This window comes from Falco cherrug, chromosome 13 (assembly GCF_023634085.1).
Source record: "Falco cherrug isolate bFalChe1 chromosome 13, bFalChe1.pri, whole genome shotgun sequence".
Taxonomy (NCBI): domain Eukaryota; kingdom Metazoa; phylum Chordata; class Aves; order Falconiformes; family Falconidae; genus Falco; species Falco cherrug.
This window is the reverse complement of record NC_073709.1, coordinates 18,651,203-18,670,922: the sequence shown is the minus strand read 5'-3', so window position 1 is coordinate 18,670,922 and position 19,720 is coordinate 18,651,203. Positions and strand designations below refer to the sequence as shown.

General features: G+C 43.0%; 1 protein-coding gene across 5 annotated transcripts in view; it reads left to right on the top strand.

The window, feature by feature from the left end:
- Positions 1–19,720, top strand: part of TTC7A (tetratricopeptide repeat domain 7A) — a 172,420-nt gene that overhangs the window by 42,043 nt on the left and 110,657 nt on the right. For 4 of the 5 annotated variants that reach the window (XM_055725417.1, XM_055725415.1, XM_055725419.1 and 1 more), the window contains one exon: positions 10,474–10,578. The exons of the other annotated variant lie outside the window; for it this stretch is intronic. In XM_055725417.1, the coding sequence (XP_055581392.1) occupies positions 10,474–10,578 (105 nt within the window). The remainder of the gene's footprint in view (positions 1–10,473; positions 10,579–19,720) is intronic. 5 annotated transcript variants of the gene reach the window in all.

Sequence of the window (19,720 nt, the reverse complement as noted above, 5' to 3'; positions counted from 1 at the left end):
TCATGTTTCTTATTAAGGGGCAAAAAATAAGGATCGTGATACACTGGAAAAAGATTGCCTGTAGAGGTTGTGTGGAGCCTGCATCGCTGGGGATCTGTGGAACACTCTAGACAAGTATCAGTCAGCAGTGACCTTACTGTGAGGCACTAGGGGTGTACTTGGTGGGACCTTGCAAACTTTGACTCTGTTCTGGGACTCCAGAGTTGTCTCATAAATCAGCTAGATCTGTTATAATCCAAAGGAGACATCAAAACTTTGACAAAGCATATTAGATCAGCAGGGAGCTGAAGGGAGATGTTTAGTGAGAAAGAGGCTCACAGATTCCTATAGGATTTCAATGCAAGCATTTCAAAATCCCATTCCAAGTATGAAAATGATGGCTAGATTCAATCATGTGTTGGGAAACCTGAAGCTACTGGTGGAATACTTAAACAATGAGCTTGGTGCCATGGCGCTAATTCCTTGGCGCTGGCCTATGTCGAGTTTGGGGTTTACAAGTCAGGTCCAGCTCCCCTTGGCATTCAGCTGGAGTTAGCACGTTTCTGCCCTCTGTGCCTTTGCAAATCCTCTGGATACCTGATCTCTTGATACAGAGAACAACAACTAGATAGTCAATGATGGAAAGGCGCGGTATCTTCCCATAAACACAGGACTTGTCTGGGAACTTCATTGGCTTTACAGGTTGTGTAACTTGTTTCTCAACAGCAAACAATGCTGTAGCTCTAGTGATCTGCCAGGGAGTAAATCTAGATTTTAACTGCGGATGGTTGAGGAGTGTATCCAGAGCGTAATTGTGGTTCAGTCTTAGGTTAGTGTGGAGGAGAGAAACGGGGCCTGATCTTTAGCTTCTAATAATTTCCGTGAGAACGCTGTCCTTGTCCTTATGTGTTTGCATACCTCTTTACCTTCCCTAGAAGTTACTAAATGTTTAATACTTAAGGGGGGAGGGGCGGGAAGAGCAACACAAGTATCTGTATCTCTATAACTCTCCTGTCTTTTGAGATTTTTCAAGTATGTCATGTCTTTTTGCCTGTACTTTAAATATTTACAAGGTAAAATGGCCTGATCTTGCCTATTGTTGTAAAAGCTCTAAATGTTCTGAGCCCTACATGTGTCAGAGGGAGTTCCCTTACCCAACAATCCTATCTGTGCAGTATTTCACTTCTAATCCCAAAGTATTCCTTGACGTTTCCTGTCGTATACTCTGGAATGCGTCATCTTGCTAATGGGAGATGCGGCATACATTTTTACATTGCTTTGCAGCTTGATACCAGGACAGAGTTCATTTAAAAGTAAGTGCTCCCGTGTAGCAGAAAGAACTGATGAGAAAACAGTGTGGTCTGTCTAGACTGCAGGATGCAGAGTACACTTGAGCTTTTATAGGTAGAAGATCTGTTTTCACCTGTCTCAGTCACAGCCAATTCCTGATCTCATTTCTTGGTAATGAAATCTTACATCCTGCAGCGTTACTTGTTCTGCAGTACAGCAAATCATGCTCATAAATCCTGGGACAACAGGAACAGTTTTATTAACCTTTAAATGCTGGAAACTTTGATCTCTTTTTTTTTTAACACATTTTTAGCATTTGCAAACTCTGACCTTCTTAAAAGTGCTGTAAAATCCTATCATGCCCTCTATTCTACACTGCATTTGATGAGTGTTACTTTTATTTTGTATATTCCTCTTCAGATTGAGTCTATCAAGTTGAATTTCAAACTATTTTCTTCCTCTGCCAGCCAAAAAATTGCCAAATGGTGACTGTCATTTTTCACAAGTGATCAGTCTGAATGTCAAGCCCCAGTCACTTGGGCGTATTACTGTATGTAGGTTTGAGTTTGCACATTATTCTAAAAGACATGTCTTAAAAATAGGTACATCAGTTCAGTAAGTTCTTACAGAGCAAGCGAGGCCTTAGAGCTTCATGAAACAGTGAATGAAGAAACTCAGAGAACATAACCTTCCTGTCTGTCTTCCTATCCACTTAAGCGGTGGAAATAATGGAGGGATAGCAGTTTCACTTTCCTGTGCTTCTCAGCAACTTGCATAATGAGAAAGATGGCATGGTCTGGTGGTGGCTTGTTTTTTTTTAACTCAGTTTTGGGAATGCATGTATGCTGAGCTGTATGTTTTCTGAACAAAAGGAGCATGTTCATTCAGAAAACTTTTGAAGGGAATTTTAGATGAAATGCTGGGAAAGCCTAGACAATGGCAAAGACGTAGTGACAGATGCCATGTGTCACCAAGTGCAGTTCTGGATAGAAGGTTTAAATCAGTCTAATGCAGCACCTCTGTTCTTCTGAACTGGTGCTGAAAAGCAGAATGCTGAACTCTTCACAGCTGCTTTACATTGCTTCTGCTGGTAATAACCTTTGTGATATGGTAATACGAGAGCCAGAGGCCGAGTGGCCGTAGCAGCTCCCTGGCTCTGCTGCCATGCATAGACAGGCCTGAGTCTGAGTGGCGAGTGGTATGATAGCCAGATGCCATCTGGCAGTCTTCAGGCAATGAGATGAGCCACTGTCCTGCTGCCAGAGTGAAACAAGTCCAGTAGGTTGCATCTGCTTGTCTTGAGATTTTGAGAAAGTGAATTGTATTTAGCAGAATGGGGAAAGAAAGGACCAAACTCTTACTTACAGAATGGGGGAGACTTTTTAGTCTTCACAGCAGTGAGAAGAGAGACAGCCGTTTGGGACAGATCTGTTCTCTGCTGCTGCTTTTCAGCTAAACAGTTTCCGCTGGAGATGGTGGCAGTTACCAGTGCACAGCACTCCTGTGGACTAGGGTGACCGGTCCTGTAGACTAGGCTGCTGACATATCTGAAGTTGGAGGCAAAATTGTCATAGTGGCTGGGTGACATATTACATGCACAAGGGATGTGAGACAGGGTCCAGGTCCCTATGCATTTGCAAGCATTTTCCTGGCCTTGGACCAGTTGGGTCAGTTACGTGTTCAGTTGTTTAGATTTCTGTCCCCTTCCACACCAAACAGCCTCACACGGAACCTAGCCTGGGTGTCCCAAAGTGTCACTGAAGCTGTCTGGGAGTAGAAACTCGCAAGTGCATCATGGAATTTGGCTCTAGCTTAGATTGACAGTATGTCAGAAAGTCTTCTAGATCTGCATTGTGACTGTCTTTTTTTATTACCTGTCATACTGCTTAAGGGGAAGATAAACTGATAAAATGCGTGCCTTGAACAACATGAGGCAGCACTGATGTGTCTTTTCTACCTACAACCAAGAAGACAAGATATGTATTTAGTGACATTGATGTGCCATTTTCCTAAGGGCGGTGGGGGAGGGATAGCTGTGAAATTATTCTGTTAACACTTGAGTCTACTTAGTCTAAAAGTGCTAGGTACCCTAATTGAGCCATTCAACTCACAGCAGTCTTACACTGATCTCTCGTGCCTGGTGGATGTTTATTATTATTGTACGCAGTGTATTAAACCATTTTCATGATCATATTTAATGTTTCTGCCCAACATCCCCAGCCAACACAACTTGGTTAGTGAATTAAAAGCTTTAGGATGTGCGTTTCTGGAGAGGAGGGGTGGGGAGTGATACAGCCTCAGACCAGCTGAGGGAAATCTGGAACGTCTGCTAGGAGAGGATAATCTGCTTTTACCTCTCACCCTATATACTCATTTAGGGGATGAAGTGCAGCAAAAAGTGTAAGGGAGGAGCTCAGGAGCAATTGAAAGGGCTGTCAGGAAGAGCCTCTGTGAGAAGCCAGTGGAGCTGGAAGCAGTTACCTGGAGGGCAAGGGCTGTGCTCAGCAGGCCTTGTGCTGGGATTGTTTGCTGATGGTGGTTTATGTGTTCCTGGGGTGGCTGGTGTGCAGCTGTCCCACCCCGGTCATCCACTGCTGACAGAACACCATCAGCCCAGTGCTTGCCTTAAGGACAGCAATGGCATGACTTCAGAAACAGCTGTGGTGTTGCTGACCCTCCCCAGCCCCCGCTGGCCCATGCTGAGGGCACCATAGGGGCCATGGTCAACATTGCTGTGTAGGTACAATGGGTTGACAGCTGGGGGATTTAAGCCTCAAGCATGGTACCTTGCAAAACCAGGCAGATACAGCTGCTTGCAACTACACAAAATGGTCCTCTCTGCTCTTACCCCTTATGTTTGTTCATCTTTAAAGCAAAGAGGTAGAAAGAGTCATGCTTGTCTACCTGAATGGTTTTCTTAATGCTTCAGGAGGTGTCTGGTGTTACACGAAGGGAAATAATCATAACCCTCTTGGCATCTGTCCTTCAGCTGTTTTTCTTCCTGGAGCCAGCCCTGCAGTGTCAGCGTGCTCCCCTTGGCTGCTCAGCAGTTGGAGGCACTGCAGCCCTGCCCAGAGCTTGTGCTGGCAGCATTTTTAGGGTTTTGAAACCAGGCTCACACAGACATGAACTCTGATTTTGGAGCCCTTCGCAAGCTGCTGATACATACAGGTCATAGCCAAACAATGACAAGCTGATGTCTGAGCTGCTCATATCTGTGTTGCACCCAAGAAAAGGAATGCTTCCCCTTATTTAAACAGTACAGCAAAAGTGGATGTCTCCAACAGCTTCGAGGAGCTTCAAATTTGACTCAGCCATGCCCGTACTGCCAACATACAGCTTTCCAGAAGGTTAGAAGGAAAGTTATAAATATATTTAATACATAATTCTGCAGCAACAGCAGATGAATTTTATGATTTAGGCTGTTCCTTCTGTTGGTTTCCTTGCAAAAGCTTAGGCTGGTTGCTAGGCAACTGGCATAAAAAAGAAGTACATTTCTCTTTGCATTGCAGGCAGGAACCTTGGGAGCAGCAGAGGCCTCGGACAGCTCCTTAAATAGCATTGCTGGGGAATGAAAGTTAAAATATTGAACGTTCATTGGTTAAAGATCCTGTTACAAAGGTCAGCTGTCTAGGGGATATTCAATAGTTTGGTTTCCTTTGGTGCAAAAGAAAGATTAGAAGGGGATGTGCCTGTGTGCTGTAGATAATACAAAAATGGAAATTTCCAAAGATGCCAGACTGTCGAACAGAATACCTAGGTGGGCTATATAATTGCCTTCAGGCTTAACTCTCTTTTCCTGCCAGAAAGTGTGAAGGGGGGTGTTTGCCACATTAGCAAGGACAAATTTATGCTTATAGATCTTAAAATTTAAGAGGTACTTTAAAAAGTGAATATTTGAAGCTCCTTAACTCCAGTGCTGTAATTTGCTAAACACAATGTAAAAGAAAAGGGGGAGAACTGGTCCCTCTGTTGAGAGAAATAAATGTCTTAGAGGAATAATGTTCATGCTGAGGGATTTGCAGAAATCTAGAAATCCAGTGGAAAGCTAACACCAGAAGAACTAGCTCCAGAGTTATCAATTGCTGGCTCACTGTGTGTTATCTTCCTATGTTGGTTCAAGGTCATTTATAGCTAGATGGCTGCGAATCCCAGGATACAGGCAGTATTAATTCTTGCATAATGATGAAAGATTTCCTCTCCCCTTCCCCACAATCCCTTAGAAATAGTGCAGCTTTTAAAATCAGGCAGGATGATGCTAGAAAGAAAGCAGTAATAGTTGTGGAGATTCATCTGTGTACAAACTGCAAGGTGAATTTGGAATGAAGCTGTCTACCAAAACCACCACCACGAGGAACATTTTTCCCTCTGACTGAAAAGTATTAACCAGAGAAGCAAAAAAAGTAGAAAGGTTTTTGGAACCCTTACAAGAAAAGAGCAACTGTTTATGGTGTGTCAAATCTGCCTGGCATGATTTACTGTCTGGAAATTCTTCCTTTTACTTACATTTGTGGTTTCTTTATCTTTATTCGTTTAAATATGAAACGAATCTCTGATGTCCTTCTTTTGTTGCTTTGGTATGGTGGGAGAGAAGCGGAGGGGGAAAAATGAAAATCGTGTTGGAGTGAGCTAGGAAAGCCAGCATCTGGGCAGTATCGATGTGTTTATAGTAATTGATGGCAAGATCTCTTGAACATTTTGGAAAAGTAAGAAAGAATTAGCTGTAGACAGTTCTTCATTTTGTACCGCTCATGTGCAAGCATCTTTGAGGAGTATGCTTGCATACTTCATTATATAATTAGTAAATGGGGAATGGGAGTTGTTTTGCATTTAGTTACATTTTACTCCCTTACAGGATTCAAAAGCATGGCTGCTGTACTTAGGGGGAAAAGTCGTCTTCAGTGTTCACCTTCCCCAATAGCTTCCTTGTGATTTCTCACTGCAGATCGAGAAGTGTCCCCTATATTTGATGTGGTTGTCCTGGTTTCAGCTGGGATAGTTAATTTTCTTCTTAGTAGCTAGTATAGTGCTGTGTTTTGGCTATGATGTGAGAACAATGTTGATAGCACACTTATGTTTTCAGTTGTTGCTGGGTGATGTTTATGCTGAATCAAGGACTTACACATACATACATCGAGCTTTTTTAGAAATCTGTATCAAAAGCAGCCATTTGTCAGTATTACTTGCTACTTCCCAGAAACTACCATTCCTAATTATTTTTTTTCTCATAAATTATTGTGGAGCATGTTTGTGATCTCTGCAGAAGAAACATATTGTATGCAAGTAGACTAGGTGAGGAAAAAATTGACAGAGAACAGCAGCTTCCTATGAATGCTGGATTTAAATATGGAACAGTAGTGTCATGTCCTTCCCTGTCTCCATTGCAAAAAAACCCCATGAAGTTGCTGGTATGTGAAGAATGGAAATGCCCAACTTGGGTAACTGAAGTTTCTAAGTCCTTTACACAGTTAACTACTTTTTTTTTTTTTTTTTTTTTTCTTATGGCTGAACATTCCCCTTAAAGCAGCATTTTCACTCCATAACCTGATTTGAGCTCTGTGCTGCTTTGGTCACAACAAGGGGAAGGATGGTCTTGAATCTCCTTAAACCTGATGAGGATCCCAAGGCTGAGAACAACTCCTGCATTAGACCTCCCATCAACAAAGTAGAAACCCCCATGAGGCAGCTGTTGGCAAGCCTGCCATTTCTTTAAACCATGTCTGTTTAATGGGTTTGTGTGTGTTTGGGGGAACTTAAAAGCCTTTTTCCCAGAGAGAGGCCAAATGAGACCCAGAGGCAGATCTCTAGCTTTCTGAAATCCTTGGGAACTGGTTGCAGTGCAATTATTATAATCCAGCAATTAACAAGCTAAACAGAAAGAACTTAAACCCTGGCTTGCATTTTGATGTGAGCCTCTCTGATGCTTGGAATTATGAGTAGGAAGCATGCACTCACTTGGAGTTCAAGCTCTGCTCTTCTCAAAACATGCCTCACCAATAAATCTAATTATTATTGCCTTGCAGTGAATCTCACAAACAATGCGCTTGGCTGCCTGGTCCACCCACGCTAAGTGAAAGAATATGTACATTTTAATTATCAGATTATTCCAATGTTACACAAACACTGTTTCATATTAAATATTTTTACAAACCAGTGACATCTGTATTCAATACTGAGTAGATGATATTTGTTCCCTGCCTATTAAGGTCTGTAATTAATGTATTTTAAACACCTTGATATTATATATCAGGCCAGTCTCCCCTAAGTAAGGTCGCTGTGGGAGTGGGATTTTCTTTCTCCTGTTATTCCATGGCTAACGTTTTCATCATCTATATGTAATTTCTGCTGAGTAAAGTTTTCAAGGTGAAATTATATAGATCTCTTGAATTTCTAAAATGCAGCTGAAGAGAAAGGCTTCATGTCACCCTGTTTGTAAAACCACTTCTTCTCCATACATTTAATTTTATAAACTTCTTTAAAGTGACATAACTTTGTAAATGCTTTAGAAGCAGTGTGGAAACTGTGGCTTTCACTCTCTAAATCTGTGTTCAGAAGCTCCTGAGTGCATGTGATAAAGTAACTCCACATGAGGTGCTGGAGCGTAGGCACAGGGTGGGACTTTCTGCTTTGCAGTGTTCGGTAGTCACTGTTTTGCAGTTGCCTCCTGCACAGACTCAGGACAGACAAGAGAACCACTCTGCCGTTTGAGGTTGTAGGAGGCTGCAGGGGTCCCAAGGACCAGTCTTACTCAATGGACAGGCTGCAGACAAAGAGGGAGCGGAGTACAAGAGGAACTGGCATGGAGCTGGGCTGTATCACTTCTCATCTGGTGTAGACTCTGGAAGGTCTTGGAGCTGTGGCCCAGGTTAGGACACGCCTCTTACTGCTCCAGTTTGTGCTAGTGCTGGCCCCCAGGGCAGCTGTCGCCAGCTCCCAGGCATCTCCTGCTTTCCCTGCAGTCACGCTGCTGATGGGGAGCTGAGAAACCACCACCAGGTTTGGCTTGTATCTTTCTGAAGGCACTGGACAGCGTACACTCTCCTACAACGTACCTGGCCTTTTCAATTCACTTTTGCATGGTGAGTTGATGAGGGTTGGGGGCTTAAGCTGCAGATACACCAGCTGGCAAGGTGCATGTTGTCCTGCTCTACTCCTTGGGTTTCTTTTGTCTGGAAGCACCTATGGGGCTAGAATATAGGCAGGAGGGCACGGAGATGATGTGCCAGGCTGGGCCCCTTATAGGGTTATACTTGTGTTTCCAACATGTCCAACAGTGCTACTGGGAATACTGGCTGCCTGCAGTGCAGGTAGCATTCTGTGAGAGAGCGGAATAAGATGCCACTAAAACCTGAGACACTACTTGTTCTGAACAAATAGGTGTCAGGGAGATTCATTCTGAGAGATGCTAGTCACCTCATGACAGCAGAGTAGCGTGATACGTTTCTTTTTGTACTTCAGGGTTGAATTACCCAAGTCTTCGTTTCGGAAAGGGGTGAGGTAATGGTTTAAGCTCTAGGACAAAGTGTATTGATTCCCATTTTTGCTCTGAGACAAGCTTTCTTCTAACTTTAGGCAAACTGTGCATTTGGAATTGTAAAAGAGCAATTATTTCCTTACTTTTATTGATGATACCTGATGCTCTAGGTAGGTGGGAGCAGCCTGGAGAACACAGGGCATGCTGTTGCTGTTCTTCAGGCCACGCAGCAGGTACATAAGCTCTTCAAGGAAGTGGGTTTTCTCTGCTGCTGTGGAGCTCGCATCTTTGGTTATGAAACCATCTTTGCCTTAGCATAGGTAGGGCTGCTGTACATCTGGGTTTTCCCTTTTCTCAGTCTTCCTTCCAAGAAAACTCCTATCCAGGCTTTTGAATCGCATAGCAAATAGTGGACCTTTGGTCCTGTGTAGAAAGGAGGCAGGAGGTGCAGCTGGCTTTGGTGTGGTGTGAGGAAGGGAAGTGTTGATGGCCGGTGGGAACACCGGCAGGTCTGCAGGGAATTGGAGAAGACCCCAGACCCAGCTGCCTGTGCTGGTCATTCTGCTAGGGAGAGCCCCTGGGGGTCAGGTCAGGAGGAGATGCCCAGGACATGACAGGAATAGTGGTTAGTTTGACTCTGGAAGCTTTTGTTGCTGCTCCTCTTTAATACGGAAAGGCCATGACTATTTTAACATGCTTCTGAGAGGGAATACTGACTGAGGGGCACCTGTGTGTGTCTTGGGACTGTATGGAAGAGTTTAGGAGGAATGGGACATGCAAGGAGAGATCTTGAGAGAAGAAAACTTCTCCATGAGTTCAAGGATGAGAGAGTTTGGAGGCATCAGGGGTCAGTAGTGAGGATGGTTGGAAATGTGAAAGAAACTGTGGCCCGGGTGGGATGGGGGACTGTGGCAGAGCAACTTGTGTCATCTCCTCATTGGCTGACCAGACCTTAGCAGTTTCTTGGACCAGAGCTTTCCTCATTCCCCTTCAAACCTTCTGAAATGTGGCAGCCATGAACATGTGCTGTAAAAAACAGTGTTGGTAGAGCACATTGAATCAAAAGGGCTATATAACTGTTAATCTTAATAAACGTCATTCATTAATGGTAACCTGACAGCAGAAGTTTTATGGGCTTTCTTTCTAACACATGCTATTCAGACCACCCACTGAACAGTGTATTGCTCTGCAGTTGCTTGCTCCACCCTTTGTATGGTGGGATCCCAGTTGTATTCTTGTGTGTTCTGGAACTGGAGAAGACACAAAACAATCTCCAGAGCAGATTAGTTGCACAAATCTCTCTCTCAGTAGATTTGACCTACAATGTTAACACACTGGAGGATAAACTCTTTATGATCTTTTTTTGGTTTACTGAAAGATGGTTGTGTGCGAGGAAAACTATAGCAGAATCCTTGTGAATTGGGGGGGGCAGAGTTAAAATAATCGAGATATTAACAGCTGAGGAAAACTGTTCCTTGTAAAGTGCACAGCCAGGGCTGGTTCTTTGGCACGTTACCTCTGAGTGTGGGAAGAGTGTGTGTTCACATGCACATGTGTGCACACGTGTGTCTGTGGAGGTGGAAATGAAGTTGCTAACTTGTTGCTGATACATGATTATTTATTTCCTAGCACTTCTTTGTATATTTCACTGAAATACCTTGATTAGACTCTGTAACCGCATTGTCTAACCAGCCTTTCTTATTTCCTCCTCTCTCCCCCTCCTCCCCCAGTCAGCATATGCTGTGTCAGTGCTCAAAGAGTGTGCTAAACTGCGACCTACAGATCCCACCGTTCCTCTTCTGGCTGCTAAGGTCTGCATTGGGTCACTGCACTGGGTAAGCAAGCTGATGCAATTCTCATTATGTAATGGGTCAGGTGCTGCAGTGACAGTGCCACGGTGTAGTTGCAGTGAGGAGAAAGGGAATCCCTGTTAGAAAAATTACACACATGCATGCCTTCTCAAAAAAAGATGAAAATCCCAGGAAGAAATTTTGCAGTGAGTCACTGAAATGTGTTTTGCTGGCACATTAAACAAAGGAGGAGGGGGGGAAAGCCATAACGGCTGTTCTGGGGACTGCTGCTTCAGCTGAGTGCTGAGCTGAATTGGCCACTCTTGTAGCCCCTGGAAGACAAAAGTTAATAATTAAATGGACTGGTAGTTCAGGTCTGCTGGACAACTTAGTCATTTGTTCTTGAAGTTGCTGTGTCAGTGTTTTCTGTTCTGGTTGTGTTAATGTATGTCCCAGAAGCAGAGTGGGAGTGGAAGTCTGTGCCTGTGAAATTCTGATTATCCCGAGAAGCAGAAACATCTGTCAGTCTTTTGCTGCTTGGTTTAATTAATCGAATGGCAGCCTGCTGTTTTCACCTGCCCTCACCACAAGGTGTCCCTGCAGTCAGTGAAGGTTTCGAATTGCTAATACAAGTAAAACAAAGATGCAAGAAAGCATGAAAGAAAATACCAGAAGTATCTGCCCAGATTTTGGTTAAAAGTTGTAGGGGCTAGATTTGCTGTTGTTGTGTCCCTCTGCCTGCCACCTCCCCATCCTGTACATCCCTGTCTGATGAAAGTTGGTATTCAGCTGAACTTGACTGAGTTGTGTCAGTTTACACCACCGTCAGCTAGGAAATCTGGTTATGTATGTTTTTGAATGAACTATACTGTTCAAAGTATGATAAACTTACATGTGAGTCAGCAAAAACTGGGAAGGATCTTTCTCTAGGAAATAATCTTTCAGGTCTGATGGCCTTGAGAGGAATCCTTGCTGAGCTACCCAGCCTACCTCTGTTATCTATATAGAGCAATTTAAATCTCTTGCACCCTTAGTTCAATATCTAAATTTTAGGGGCTGAAAGTCACTCAGTGATATAACATTCACAGTGAATGTTTTTGTTTGGTTTGTTTTTTTTAATAAAGCAAATAAACCTTATTTCTCTGATTCTTAGAGATGTTAACACACTTTGAAAGCCAGGCATTACAACTGTGTTGAGCACTCTTATTAGTACTCCGATGAAGTTTTCAAAGCAAGATCAACTTGTCATTAGTCTAAAACATCAGCAAGTACACTGATGAATTTTACTCTGTAGGCTCTGAAGCTAGAGGAACTTTGTGAGCTAAATTCCTGCATTCACTTGGAGCTGTAGTGGGGGACTGCAAGACCCTAACAGATTCCCCTGGCAATTCTGCTGTCTCAAGGATTGCTGGGAGGCAACCCCACCCCCCAAAAAAAATAAGCCCAACCAAAACTCAGGAGAACAGTTGTATTAAATGTGAGGAAATTCTTTCTCTGAAATCAGGCTGATTTTTGCCTAGTAGCCTGAATTTTAGTATAGGAGGCAAATTTGGGATGTCCATATTACAAATAATCTTTCACTCCTCTGTCTTCTTGCTCTCTGAACACTAATCCAACAAGGGGAAGGTGGTAGAGCCATGAAGTCAATGAAAGACAATATTCTTTTGGACCTGATACTTACAAACAAGGAAGAACTGGCTGGGAATGTGAGGTTTGGGGGCAGCCTTGACTGCACTGACTATGGGGTGCCGAAATTCAGGATCCTGAGAGAAGGCAACAAGGCAAATAGTGGAATGGTCCATTCAGGTGTGCTTTGACCGACTGACCACTTCTAAACACAAATAATGACTTCAAGAAGGCTGTGGTCTCTTGGTACTTGCTAAACACGTGGCCTCTGCTGTAACTAGCCTTTGAACAAAATTGAAATACAGTGCATGCATCTTGTGAGACTCCATGCTAAAATCAAGATCCCTGGGATGTTCTTATGTTTAACAGGAGCAATTGAGTTTTAATGGAGGCACTCTACCAAACTCTGGGTCATTGATGTGTGTTGAGGTGAAAGGACAAGGTTTCTGTACCATAAGAAAAGAAATGGCATAGAATCCCATTTCTTTCATGTATTACCCTGGTGTTTATGCAGCTTTCACTACTGAGGACTAAATTTCAAATGGTGCTATTAAAGTCTCCCAGCTGTGAAATTATGAGCCCACACTGAAGATGCTGCTATGGGCAGAGTCAGGATTTGCCCTTCTCATTGGTGCTTCTCCACAAAACCCCTTTGGATCCACTAGCACAGCTAGCATATTAAAAATACCTTATTACAGAGACACTTAGGAAAGATAAAGAGACCGTAGTTCAGTCCCAACTCTGTCCTCAGACAGTCCAGTATCTCCAGACTTTCTCATACGTGGCAGCAATGGTCTAACCCTAAAAAATAGGAGCAAGAAGGGAAAAACGAGCTGGTTTTGATTACTGCAAAGTAGGAGGGTTTTTTCCTCTTACCTACTGCCTTTTAATTGTGTGAAACACTGATCAGTGTTATTCAGTCAAACTCTGGCTCAGAACTGGGGTGCAGTATGAAATACAAATGTGATTTCACAAGAAGGTAATTTTACTGCAGTTATCTAGAGTGCAACCTTATGAACTAAAACCAAATTTAAAATATTTGTCTCCCTTCTTCCTTTCACTCAGTGCCCTGTGCTCTACCCCGATACCAAACTTGATGATGGTATAGAAGAATTTTAATTAAGGGGAGTCAGATGGAAATTAGAGAATCTTTTAAAAGAACTGAAATGATAGGTTCCCATATCTCATAGGCAAAAGGGATGCTTCTGATATTACTGGCAAACTCCTGTGCCTAATAAAGACCTTCCTGCTTAACAGAGCTGTTTTTCTAAATGTCATCCTTACAGTAATTATTTGCATTTAAATTACATGGCAATCAAATCAGAACTGAATCATTTAAACTGGAAGTGAACGAGCTGATCAATGTCAGTATAAATAGAAAGGATAGACGTGGCATGGGAACAGTCTAATGGACAAATATTAACAGTTACAAATACTCAAATACATCTTGCTTTTCAGAACATATAAAATATGATTAATTTCTCAATTAGGAAATACATCTATGTACTGGATTGCTGGGTAGGCAGGAAAAGGGTAAAACCAGATCACCATTTATCCAAATGAAACAGCTAATTTATATGTCCTGCATCTGTCTGCTATGTGCTTTTGGTGCAATATTGTACTCTGTTTATGGTCCATGGACAAGCAGTACTTTATTTAGTCTTATTTCAGTTACTAGCAATAAAAAAAACCCTAAAAACATTCATGTAGCTGAATAATTACAGAATGTTATGAGGAACACAGAACAGTTTCTTTCCTGATTAATCTAGTAGTCACTTAACTTGTTTTGCTGGCTTTGTACATGGTGTCTCAGCACACTTCAAGAACCAGGGAAAACAAAAAAAAATAATTGAAAGGTACCACATGGATTTACAGCACTGACAATGCTCAGATCACATCTATGAAATTATCTCTCAAAGCAGAACAAATCAAAGTAAAAACGTGTACATTCATACTGTGCCATGCAAATCAATATATAACAGAGCCTGATGTGGAAAAGAACTAAATGCCCCCAGCTTTTGTTGTGACAGTATGACCAGATTATTAGCTGATGTAAGTTGGCACTACTCCACTGGCATAGTACTGGCACCGTGCTGGGTTATATCAGCAGATGAGCTGCCCCATCAACCAGTAGCTTTCAGGATTGGGCCTGCCATAAACAATCAAGTGATATAAGCAATGTTTTGGTTACCTTTTTCAGAATTACAGGGTTTTCACAAATTAAAAAAAAATGCAGAGTGAACAGTAAATCGATACTTCATTAATTGTAAAGCTTATCCAGTTGTCCTGGAGTAACAGAAAAGCTCCAAAACTAGTGCACCTATATAGACCACACTTCTCTGGTCAGAATGTGGTGGGACCTGTACTTAAAGCTCACAAGATGCAAAAGTTTTCAGCAAAGTTGGAACTTTTGTACTGTATTTGGCCAGTTACACAGGTGTTTAAAATGTCTTTGTAGTAGGCTCAGAATTATTTTTGAGGCAGCATGCTACCTAGCCTTCCAGTTTGCTGGAGTTTCAACGCAACAGTTTGCTGAACTCAAATATGGATGATTCCAGCCAGGAACACAAATCCCATTTTTGATTAGTCAGCTGTTTTTTAGCTTTACAGAATGCACTATGAAGTTTTTGACTATTGAAGTTCAAAGTATTATATTTTCGTAGGAAAGTTGATGTAGCTTACAGTGGATTATGTCCATACTGAGGTTGTCCTGCCTTGGTCCACTCTCAATTCAGAGTTCCACTTACTAAAAGGCTTACTGCAATTTCCTCTTTCACTCAGCCTTCCCTGGCATGTCCTCAGCTGAATGCTCACTTGCCTATTTTGGCAGTGACTTTGAGCTGCAGCATGAGTTGTTGTTTTTAACATTTTAATAGTACAATACTGTAAATTTCACTACTAATCTATGTTCCCCAGAACCCTGTTATGGCAGGTGGTGTGAAAATACTAAAACCAGAACTTTTGCCTACAGGCAAGTGTTAAATAGTGAATTTCTCAAATTTTTAGGAGCCTTCTTTAAAGGCATTTAGGATTCTTATGATGCCTTTATTACGTTTTTTACTCCATTTATTTCAATGGAAGCAAGTTGAAAATTTTGTAAATACATGTAGAGACAAATGGACTATAGTCATAAGATAGGCTTGAATCTTCTAGGACTCTGGTCTGACAGAGGGTAGGAAGACATGAGGCAGGTTCTTACTGTTTTCATTGCCCCCAGTTGATACAACAGAAATAGTGGGGGTGTGTTAAACTTGTGTAGCACCAAATGATGCCAGTATTACCAGCCAGTATGAGCTTTTGGAGGGACTTCAAACCGTAGCAAAAGCTGCAGTGCAAGATGGTGCTGTGCCTCTCAGACATTTCCCTTATTTCTTTTAACTCGCCCATTCTAGTGTGCACAGTGAAGCGCTATACTCCAGTATTTTGCTGGGAAGACAGAGATCACACCATCAGTCAGGGAAAGGGAGAAGAGAGTGGGGTCGGGCCAGGCCAGACCATGCGTGGAGTCATAAAAAGTGAGTAAGACATACCATGAGGTCGGTACCTCAGGGCGGGGGGAGATTGGCAGGATGTAGATTTAGAGCTGCATACTTCTGAGGCAACAGCTTCTCATTCATTACTTTCACAGACCACTTAATCCGAGAGTGCTTCTCTCTCCTTCTGTCCGTTGTTGACCCTGTCACTATAGATAATAAATGCTGAGCATGTGCTTGTACCCAGTCACCTAGGAGCCCTGGAGTTGCATGGAAATGCTTAGGTCTTACTGCAGTATGAATAATATTGAAATATCAAATCTAGTCACGTTATTGGAGTTTTTCTGCCTACTGAGTGGATGTTCTAGAGGACCGACATCGCTAGGGCAAGAAGCTACTGAGAAAGCAGTGAATGGTAAGGAGCTATGAGAGTTTTCTACCATCTTTTAAAAGGCATTCTTGCTAACACCACAGCTACTGATACTGGCGCAATCCCAAGGCTTTTAGACATCAAAAATGACCAAGTATTTTGCCTTCTATGCATCTCCTTTGTGAACAAACCACTCTCGCTACAGTGGAGGAAAGGCCTAAGTATTCCTAAGTGCTTGAGGCTGAGCTTACATGCAGAGTAAGTTGGTGAGCTTAGCACTGACACATGGATAAAATGCTGACTAGACCAACAATAGAAAGCATAAGATATTTTTTTTTTCCTGACATATGTAACATGATTTGATTTGTATACTGTAAACAGCTGCAGGACAAAACCTTTCCATTATACTAGGCCTTATTAGCCACTTTCTTTCCGTGCGTTTTTCTTCTTATTCTCTTTTTTCCAATATTTAATTTTTTCTCCTTTTTTAATTAGTCACTGTACCTACAACCCAGTACAATGGAAATTATAAGAGGTCATCAATTTGACTAGTTAATATCTTGAGTAATTTTGCATAAATACACTTTCTGCAGGATTTGGGTCTCGTTATGTGCTTGGGTATCACTCGGTCTCACTGGTGTCCAAACTCCCCTGCTTCACTAACCTTGTCTGCTGTCCTAGGTCCAGTGTCACTTGATGTTTCCTGCCTCCTCCCTTGAGCACTCCTCTTGGCACTGTAAGGTGCCATGTCCATACTGCTGTACATCATCAATTTGCTTGTCCTCAATTGTTCTAAATCCATGCTGGTGAGAACTGCAGCTCCCACTTAGTCCTGCAGGGTGTTGATTGAGTGGGGTAGGGTTTGAGCTTTTCTAAAAACAAGCTGGGTGGCAGTTGGAAACCAGCTGGGTGGCGACAGGCCAGGGGACAGCACCTGCTGTTCCCCACTCCCTTGTCAATATTGCCCCCGGGCTTGGCTCAAGCACACACCAAAACCTGCGGTCAAATAACGAGGGTGTATGAAACAGCCACTCTGTTTCAGGGAAAACGTCCGTCAGGGTTGCACAGCTAACAACTGTTCCTTTTCCATCAAAGATGATGGAGAGGATGGAAGGAGGGAAGAAACCCAGACAACCCCACAGCATTACAATCTTACCAGTGTCAGGGCACAGTTTGGTAGCCTGTGTGTCTCCAGGTGCCAGGTACGTGCTTGTTTCTGGTGTGGTGGAGAGGTTCCTTAGCTAAGTGCTTCCAGGTGCCTCCTGACAGTTTATACAGCTTGAGTTCAAAATACAAAAAGTTCCTTTTAAGTTATCCTTTCCCCACACCTGCTATCTGAGTTTTCATCCATGTAGGTCTTGGAGGCAGGGAACCTCTCCCTGCAACCTGTGGTGCTGCCCTTCTGTCCACCAGCTATGCAGTGCAAAGTATGCAGAAGAATGTAAGAATATAAGGGCCAAATTGAGTAGTATCTGTGTGTCTTGGGGACTTTGTTTTTTGCTTGCTTCTGAGAGAATAACAAGTAGTGATTCTAAGGAAACTGATTTCAAGCTGTTACCAGCACTCTTGATGCCCAAAGAGTATCTTTTCCGTGGTGTTGGGAGCTGCCTTTGGCACTGCTAGTGACCTGGTGCATTTCCTAATCACAGAGTGGTGCCTGTCCCATGCCTGCTGTGGGGGAGGACGTGGCATCCTGTGGCTTAGAGCTTGCTAGCAAGGGTCTATTAAGTTGTAATAAGAAGTTTTGATCTGTGTTCCTTGCCCTTCCAATGCAACATTGTCACCTTAAGATTTGAGTACCCCTCTGATGAGAATGAACCGTTTAGGTTCCCTTCATATGGAGGCTGGCCTCTGTCTGTGCAGTAGGAGTAGAAATGGACATCTTGACTCTTCTGATAAACTTTCTGCCACATAGCTCATTTGTGTGTACTTTGAGCTCACAACTTCTGGAAGTCCTGCAGGATGAGATTTGACCTACCTGACACCACATGGAAAGAGAAGAAAGGGGGAGCAGCTCCTGCTGTTTCAGGTCAAGTGGCAGCATGCAGGAGCTCCAGCTGGGAATTGTTGTATCTGGTGGGACTCTAGAAGGGTTGATGCCTCATTTGGAGGCCTTCCTCTCTCCCTTTCCCATCATTACAGCACAGAGTGACATCTCATATGCTTAAGGACCCCTGCAAGGTACAGCTTTACTGGCAGATCACAGCTCAGGCTTACTGATGGTCCCTTGCTCAGGTGTATGGAGAGGGAGTTTTCATCCAGACTGCAATCTGGTAGTCCTTGCAATTCAGTTGGCAGGCCCAAGTATGCCCCAAGGGGACGTATTCCTTTTTCAGTTAGTAGTTTCCAGAATCATAGTTGACTAAGCAAGAGGCATCCATTGGGGAGTGGGAATGTCACAGTGGGTGGCATGAGTGAAAGGTTTGGCTCTTCACACTTGTCCAGAGTGACTGAAGAGTAGGAGAACGGGAGGGGGCAGATGGCAGCTACAGCAAGGCGGGCAGGGGAAGTAGCCGAGTGCTGTAAGAAGGAAAAGTAAATGCTCTCATAAACAGAACCAGCTGTGCTGGAGTTTGCAAGGCCACTTATTTTCAAAGCAGCCTTCGGCTGACCCAAGTTTGCATTCATGAGAATTTGTGGCTGGTCAAAATGTCATTAATGTTTAGTATGAATAAATGTTTACAAGAATGTTTGTGCTAGAAGTGCTTTTTCAGCCATTCTGAAAAGTTGTGGGTTTAACTATTCATGCAGTAGATTAATCTCACATTCACAGGTGGCCCTGGATAACTGTCAGGCAAGAAAGCTGAATGGTGTGCTGCTGATTTATGCAGTGTAGGCCATCAGTCAGAGACTGGAAACACCATCAGGTGACCATTCAGAGAAACAATGGAGCAAAATCTCTCCCAATTTTAAATGTCTCCATTTCAACTCAAAACCTTTCATTTAATCTCTTTTTTTTCATACACTCTACCCACCCCTATTCTTGTTCACTCATCGTTAGAATTCCTTGTATAGCTCTTTTCTTCATCTAATGAAGACTTCTTGGATGAAAGTGTGTGTGAGGTGCAGAGGAGAACAATGAAGGGAGTGGGAATACAGCTGTTTATGGTGGCAAAAGAGGTGCATAATTAATTTTTTGGCTGCAGAGATTTCGTGTCTTACATAAAAGTTCCTGAGAGCTGCAGTATTCAGTTAGTGTTTCAAGGGAAGGGGGTTTTTTTGGTTGGTTTTTTTTTTTCTTCTCTGTAGCAAGTCACGGGGCATTTTCTTTTTCCATTGTCTTAGGCTCTGGCTCAGAACATGCTTTAGTATGTGTTGGGGAAGTCAGCAGGGCTACTGACAGGATTAAGAAATCTCCTGAACAAATCTCAGTCTTCCTGGTGTGATCAGAGTTTAAAGGGTCTCATCTGAGCAGCGTTGAAGTCAGTAGGACTATTCCCAGTGTTTTCAGTAGACTTTGGATAATGACATGTAAGGCAGTCCTTGCAATGTAGTCGGTAGCCCCAAGTATGTCCCAAGGGAGTGAGTACTCCTGTTTCAGTTCGTAGTTTCAGATTCGTAGTTGACTAGGCAACCAGCAAGACTAACGCTTTTGTAGTGCTTTCAGGGAAGAGTTTGATGAGAAAATACATGTTGGTCATTGGGCAGACTGACCGGAGGTTTCAGAAATTTAGGAACTGTTGGTCTACATCTAGTTTGAATTGTATGGCCTCAGGGA